Raw genomic sequence first — 8351 nt, forward strand, 5'->3', positions numbered from 1 at the left:
CAACAAAAGGAAGCCGTAATTCATATTAACCTATTTTAAATCTAAAAATGGACTCAAGAACAGTTAAAACACAAGTGTGGCGATATACTATTTAAATCCTATGAAAAGACTAAAACCAACAATGCATTAGTCGACTTCCCTACCTTGTATGGCACTGGTGAAGATGTAAATCTTTAAAAATGGGTCACAAGTTTCATTTCTTTTTTTAAAAAGGCAAATCATTTTCTAACAGCTGGGCACTGTAGTTTTTAGCAAACAATTTAAACAGTAATAAGTAGGGCATTTGATGAGAACTATTTTCAGCTGCAGAGAAAAACACATTTGCTTCTCTAGTGAATATTTAGGGTAGCAGAAAGTAAACTACAGTGCCTGCATTGATGGTAACAAAGGAGCATGTCACCACTGCAGCAGGGTGGCTCATTCATGTTTTTAATAGTTCTGGAGCACTGTGGCTCAGAGGAATAATATATATCAGGCTTTGGCTGCACAGCAAATAGCAGTTAGTACCTATGAAATAACCGTACTCTTCAAGAAAGCTTTTATATTGATATAACAATACTGCCCCGTTTTTTCTTCAAAGCAGCAGACTGATTTTATAGAGGGTCTACTCTCAAGTTATTGGACAATAAAACAGCAACGACACAAGGTACAAGATATGATCGTTTAATTGATGTTTATCTCTCAGTACAGAAATATTTTTTTAACATTCTTTTTGTTATTCAAGTTGGCAGCATTGTCTTGATTTTGAAGTGGCATTAAAATAAATTTCTATAGTTTAGCAGAGAAACTGCCCATCAACTTCCCTCAGATAACATTAGTAAACAAACATGCCATTTCTGTACAAGAACCTTTTTACAAAACACAAATAAATAGCATTCATTTAAATGTGGCACACTTGTTGACTCAAACATTCAAACTGGGGAAATGTTGCAGATATGAAATCTTTTTTTCATATTAAAAAAAAAAAAAAAAAAAGTACAAGAGCATGAGTGCTCAATACAGAAATTGTGTGAAGCAAAAGACAAATGCCTTAAGCTTGAATATCTTAGCAGACGCAGCACAAAGCAGAAGCTCTGCACAGAACAATATTTCACTGATTTAATCCCAAATGTTTTCACCGTCTGCTTGAGTTGCTGTTACAAACTACACTGATAAGCCAAAATGAGCCAAAATTTTCATTCCAAATTTCCTCGCCTGATTTTACATTTAAGAAAGTAGAGAAACAACACAAGGGAAAAGTTACATGAAAATCTTCTCATTTGCAATTTTTCTAATGTACAGTGTTGCCAGATATTTATTCTAAGATGTGCCGTACCACATTATGACATTTTTCTTGAGAGATTATGAAACAATGAGCCAATACAGCTTAATATCATTAGACTAAAATGTACTTAATATCAGATTTTAAAAAAGAAAATCAGGCCCATTCATCCAATCCTTGTTAAACATTAACTGTTCTCGAAACGGCACAGGATTATGTAATCTGTTATCAGTGTACATGAAACATTATTTCTCAGTAAAATGAAAAGACAAACTTGGATTTTTCTGCAATCGTGAACAAAGCCAAATTCCACAGATAAGACCAAAAAAACTGCTGTTATGCACATAAAAGGACACGCCTTCGAAACAAACACACTAGTAAGAATATATGTTAAAAATATGTAAAAAAAAACCCAAAACAAATTAAAATAAATAGACATTCAAAGGGACAAACTTAATATTTGGCAGGTAAGCACGTCAGTCTGTAAACAAAACATAAATCACACAGGGAAAGAAACAATGCCAAAAATTCTGGTCTCTGGTCTTCTGGCGGAGGCAGTGACTCCATCATTCAGGAGGAAGTGGAATACTGTACCAACGTATGCATCTCCTCTGCCCTCGACACTCAGGTTGTGCACCTCTCCAGCTCCCTCCCACCTCCAGCTACAACTTGGCTAAATAACTAAGGGCAATCGAGGGGGGGCCTCTGTAGACTACTGAGGTGAATACTCAAAGAAGGGGCCCATTTACAGCTTGATGCATGCAAAGAAAAATTCCCTTCCCAGCTTTATTCCCTCACAGTACAGAGGTGTGCTTACTACCGGATCCTGGTGAAGAGGTTCAGCACTGATACGGATTCCTAAAAGAGGGAGGGAGATAATAGAAGAAGGTAAGACAAAGACAGGAAGGGATGTAACAAATGGAAGAGACACCAGCGCAGAAAAAGGGATCTGAAACGTAAATACCTTAGTGGACCTCATCTTGCTAAAGACGTTCCAGAACCGAAGTGTTTCATCTCCAGCTCCCGTCACAATGGCCTCTCCATCAGGGGACATGGCCTGCACATAAACTCATTATTATACACTGAACCAGGGTTTTTCCTGGCTCAGAATGGGCCTTCGGTGGGTGACTTCACGGGACCGTAATCATGATCGGTACGCATACAGTACAGGCAATGAGTTACCTTATGACCGAAATCTATGCATTTTCTTCTTATTTCTGACTATTTGATAAACAAATTATATCCACAACCAGGAGGAGTAAAGGTATAAGTTAGTGTATTAATAAATATTAAATACAAAGTAAAATATTATACAGTATATATATATAGTGTAATAATATATTTACAGGATACACTTGATTTGGATAATCTGCCTACAGAGAGGTTATTAGTTGACATTCAGCTGTTTCACTAATAAAACCTTTCTCTGATATTAGCCTACACCACAGTGGTTAAGGTTTGATTAGTGCTAATGTTTGAGTATTCATTATAATTTCAGATAATAGTACAGGCTACTATAGCTTACCATTAGTAGCCTATAATATTAATTCCAGTTGGACAAAACAGCAGTTTAATTTTTGTGGGTTGTTTTCAGTCATTAAATTATTATGCAAGAAAAATGTTAAAGTAGTAACTTGTCAATAATAAAAAACAAACAAACATGCATATAGAACAAAAAGCTCAACATTTCTAAAATCTGCTTAGCACCTCAACCTTTTTTTTTAATGTCCTTCCTATTCCAGACTGTGATTGGTTGGTTCACGAAATTTGACGAGCAACTATGCACACGGCTCCATGAAAGGCTTCCGATCTCCCTGTGGAGATTAGCAGGCAGGCGAGAACAGGAACAGGTGAGCGTCACGTAGTGCCCAACAAACCTGATATGGATAGGGCAGAGGAAAGCCCTGTTGCCGGTAGGCCAAGGAGTAAAATGTAAAGTAACACTACCGGTGAATACCGGCACACTGCAAGCACAAAAAGCGGAATGTGATTGGAAGCATGAAGGGCAAAAAAGCAGGAAAATATACTGAGACAACCCGACACCCCGATTAAACTGGCGCCGGCTCTAACATGGAAAGTAAAGCAGCACCCATGAAAATAACTTATTTAATGGATGTGTTGCAGTGGGAATCAAAGACAGGGGTCTAATCCACTGCTCCATCGCAACCTCTCTATAATAATTATTTTTTTGTATTCATTTTTACCAAACTTCAACAGCTAAATGTGCAACATGAAACATGAAATAATTGAGTCTATAACTAAATAATCAATTTCAATAATAATAATAATAATAATAATCAATAATCAAATTAATTCCAACTAGGGATGAACAATTAATTGAAATATTATCGAAATTGTGAGATGGCCAGGAGCAGGAGCTGCAATTGTTTGATAAAGGTAAAATATGTAACAAACCATTTTAAAGGTGCCGTAGAATGGAAAACTATTTCCCTTGGCATAGTTGAATAAAAAGAGCGCATGTAACTGATATACCGTGAGCCTCACTCTCCATCGTTTCCCCCTTTCATTTGTAAATCTCGCAAAATACCCCCCAAAAAGGGGGCCGAATGGCAACAAGCGCTAGATGTTACGCAACATCTGGGTTGTTTACACTGCCAAAGTCCAGCCCACCTTCCAGCGCTCATACAAGCTCATAGAGCCACAGCTGTATATTGTGCAGTGCAGTATGTCTCACAGAAAGTGTGTTTACGGTTGTGAAGGAAAGGCAAATATTTTCTGGTTTTCCTTCGGATGTCCTCTGGCTGATCCGCCTCAACTCTGTGTTTTATGAAGTTCCCTGATGGACAGATAGCTTTACTTGTTGCTTACACTACAGGCTGCAAACCGCTAGCAGCTGCTAACTGTAGCTGCTGTTGTCAGCTGGCTCTGAACCAACGGTCCAGTGCTTCTGTAGTAATGTTAAAAGGTGCTAACAACAACACAACCCCATCAGTGAGGCCTAGTCTCGCATAGCAAGCCTTGTTTCAGCATGCTGCTCAGGCCCACCCCTCTTCTGTGTTTGGGGAAGTTGGTCAATCAAAAGCAAGTGGGCTTTCAGGGAGGGGGGCTTAAAGATACAGGATCTACAATCGAGTGCTCAGAAAGAGGAGCATTCTACAGAACCTTTAAATGAAGCATTGTGGTGCTGTGGAGGTGCCCCAGCCTACAAATCATATTCTCCAGACATAAGGTAACACGCTTGTTTGGTACAGAGCCCAGCAAAAATCCCATCATCGTCATCACCCATAGTTTTATGTAATCTTCTGGGACACATAAATACACACAGTACATACTGACCAGGTAGAGTACTCTGTATGAATGTCCAGTAAGTTTGGCCACTTGAGTGAGAGAGGGATACTTCCACACCAGGATCTGGTTCTGGGAATAACCATGTGTGCTGACCTGCAGAAAAGAACACAATGTTTTCTACATTTTGATCCCAGACTTAAAGGAACATTGTTAAGGAACTGTGCCTGTAAACTGTGAAATCAAAAACAAAGCCACCTAGATTTACAGAGTTACTACAGTGCACAAATAGCAACTATACTATAAAAACATAACATCTAAAATTCTGTGTGCATGGCTAGCAAAGATTAAATATTCACAAAAACTTTGTACATTTCTGTAATACACCATTGCCTGCATTTACAAAAGGCAGAACTGTTCAAATCAAAATCTTCAGATGACTCACCAGTTCATTAGTGTGCTTGGACCAGGCCAGGTTGCAGACCTGAGAACCGGTGTCTGTGCACTGTAAGGGCTGGCCGGTCAGAGTGTTCCAGAAGCGGATGCAGCGGTCAGCGGTGCCGCCTCCGGAAGCCAACAAGCCATGCTGGTGGGGAGACCAGGCGATGGCCTTCACTGCAGCCAAGTGCTCCGTGTACTGCTGCACCGGGAGGACGCTGGAGTGGTTCCACACAAGTAACTACAGGCAACAGGTTGGAGCAAGTTTGTGATGTTTATGAAAAAATAAATATGAACGTGTAGCTCACAGACAAACTGGTGAGATTCTGTCTACATACCTTGTTGTCATTTCCACCTGAGGCGAGCAGCTGGTGGTCTGTGCTCCACTTGAGCCCGCAGACTTCCTGTCTGTGTCCTTGGAGACGGCGCTCAGACTGGAGAGGTGGGGCTCTGATGTCGCGCTGCAGGATCACCCGATCGCGGCTCCCAGACGACAGCTGGTCGGCATTCCATGCCAAAGCACCTGGCAGCACAGGATGACACCAAACGGAAGATGATTCACTGACCATGAATGAGAGATGTTGCTAAACAACAGTGTGAAAATGAATGAAGGTTGTAATCTTTCACTCCTGCAATCGTCTCCCCAGCCTCTCAACTCACCTACTCTGGCTGTGTGTCCCTCTAGTACGGAGAGCTTCTTCCCTGCTGCCGCATCCCAGATCTGTACATAGCCCTTATGAGTCCCCACAGCCACCAGGTTACCCTAAAAATGGAAAGCACACTTTGAATATCAATGATTCCAAACCGCATTTAGAAAAAAATAAAGAACAGGAGCATGCACACCAAAACTCCATTTGCATATTTATTAAGATCATTTCAATACTATAAGCACTATTATAAAAGTCCTTTTGGATGATGGATCTTCATCAGATCAGCTATTCTGTACTTAATCAGTAAAAATATGAATGGAGTTTGGTAAGCAGGCTGTACTACAACCTTATTTGAAGTTGGTGTTTTTCTAATGTAACCTGACCACAATTTGAAAATAGAACAGAGGGCAGAGAAACCCACCCTCTCTGACCAGCCCACTGATGTTACAGAATCCCCTTCTACAGAAAGGTCACATAGACGTGTCACCTAAAAAGATGGAGGGGAAAGAAAAACAGATCAACAGTGACAGCTCCAATGTGATTAGAACCATTATTTGAGAGATATAAATACTTATATAGTCTAAGATCTTTTCTTTTAAACTGCAGCGAAGCCTCTGTTGGTTGCCTCTTTGTCTCGCTGCTTTGCTCAATGCACTCAACGAACAGATAACACATACCTGGCTGGTGCAGGCACTCCACAGGTAGACACAGGTGCCCAAGCCAACACTGAGCACATTCAGAGAGGACCAGTCCACTAGGTTGAGGTAGAAGTCATCCTGAAGCTCTGGAGCATCCAGAACTTTGAAGGGAATTTTTGATATTTTGCGTGTAGGTTTCCTTGGCGACCGTAACAGTTTCTGGCTGCGATGCACAACACAATTTCGGTAAGGAATGGAATGCTGCTTTCTCCTAAATGGAGGAGATAAAATTTGAGGAATGACAAGTATAAAATATTACCTGTTGCTACTGACAGGTGACAGAGAATATGGAGAGACTGTGTTTCCATCCTCTTCTGGCAGAGCCCTCTTCGCACTTACAGAATACTACACACACACAACAAAAATAGATGATTGGTGATGCAGGAAAAACTCCCCATGAAACGAATATATCAAAAGCCACAGCCATATTAACTGTTTTTACACTAAAAAGGCTCCTCTTGGCAGGAGTGGACTGCTGCAGACGGCGGTCCTCTGACTGGGGGTCCTGGACTTTCTCTATGCCCGCTCCTAGCAGCTCGTTCTTCAGCAGAGCTGAGTAAGCCAGACCATCCGCTAAAGGCAGAAGAAGAGACAGCGGGGAAATCAAACCAGGCTGTCGTAATTCTGAAGTTCCAACACTTTGCTCCCTCTGCAATTTCTTAGGTCTGTCTCACATCTCTAAAGATCAGGGAGAATTTTTCACTAAGCTTTGTTTAGTCCTTATCTCCAGTTTCCATGAACCTGCCCGGGCTTAGTAAACAAGAGATGGTCAAATGATCCAGTTTGACCAGAGCAGACCGATGCCTGTGAATTTCTTTCATGATTATGAGGCACTTTAACTAGAGCCCGACCAATCATCACAGATGTATGGATACTGAGGAAGAGGTTGGCCAATAAGTAACAAAAAACTGATACAGAAATGTCAAAGATATGTTTTCAGATAGTTTAGAAACAGTGTCTCTATTACATATTTTGTCCACTAGAGAGCACTGACACAAAATGTTTATATATTAAAAAATTCAGATAGATAATATAAATATAAATAATATTTCTTAAACTCTCAAATATCAATATTGTTATCAGTCTCAAATATCCAGTATTGACATATTCTGTTACCGCTTCTCAACTGTGAGGATTTCCTGCTTTTGTTTGTAACATGACAGTAAAATGAATATCTTTGGGCAGTTTGCCAACTAAAAGGAGCAATTTGAATACATCAAATTGGGCTGTGGGACATTGTATCGGCATTTATCACTATTTTCTGACATTTTATAGAAAAAACAATAAATCAGTTAATTTAAAAAAAATTGTTAGTTGCAGTCCTAAACATAACTACCTTGCATGTTGCTAAATGTAAATCTTAATGTACATATTACAAGAAACTGTAACACAATATTTTGTTATTTGTCCAGTCTATTGGTATGAAGGTGGATTGTTTACCTTTGTTGCTGTCTGTTGTACCATCTTTGGTTTTCCTGTTTTGATTGTGTGACTTTTCAATTTCCTATGTCAGACAATCAAATAAATGATCACTCTCAACCACACATTTACACTTGCTGTGTATTTACAGACAAAAGAAAAATGTTAACAGATAATATGTTTCCTTATAAGCCATAGTCAACACTGATCTTGACAACACTTTCATAGGAAAGACAGCAAAGTCCTCAGTGTATTGTAGCAGACTCACATTGATGCGGTGGAAGTTGACACTCCAGTTGGCTCCAGCCCGGGAGGGAATAAAGCGATCACCATGCTTGCTAGGGGAGGACAGGGGGGAGCTGGTGGGTGTCAGAGCTCGCACCGCTTCTACAGCTTTCTACACAAGAGAAGAGAGAGAAAGATGGCACTTTTGTTTTAGGTGTTAACACAGGAGGCTACATTCACAAAACCCAGTCATTTGGCCGGTAAAGTCTTTTTCACTCACACCAAATGAAGGCTGGCCTGTTAAACCATTTCTTCTTCCAACACATGGAGAATATTAACCTCTCTGCCTAATGTAAGTCCTCTGATAGTTAACAATCCTCTTTGGGAGGGGCTATCATCATGCTATTATGGTCA

General features: G+C 40.2%; 1 protein-coding gene across 1 annotated transcript; it reads right to left on the reverse strand.

Moving 5' to 3' along the window:
* Positions 1 to 647: 647 nt before the first annotated feature.
* On the reverse strand, positions 648 to 8109 carry LOC119884433 (fizzy-related protein homolog; the record flags this gene model as incomplete). Its single annotated transcript, XM_038694833.1, has 12 exons — positions 648 to 2119; positions 2226 to 2318; positions 4559 to 4663; positions 4953 to 5186; positions 5284 to 5468; positions 5606 to 5708; positions 6017 to 6082; positions 6273 to 6456; positions 6553 to 6638; positions 6736 to 6866; positions 7734 to 7797; positions 7981 to 8109. Coding segments are annotated over 12 exons (1422 nt in total), but the record flags the coding sequence as incomplete, so codon positions are not given.
* Between the last annotated feature and the right edge of the window lie 242 nt (positions 8110 to 8351).

Source organism: Micropterus salmoides, unplaced genomic scaffold, assembly GCF_014851395.1.
Source record: "Micropterus salmoides isolate LMB-PRFRI ecotype aquatic unplaced genomic scaffold, ASM1485139v1 Ms_hic_scaffold_3434, whole genome shotgun sequence".
Taxonomy (NCBI): domain Eukaryota; kingdom Metazoa; phylum Chordata; class Actinopteri; order Centrarchiformes; family Centrarchidae; genus Micropterus; species Micropterus salmoides.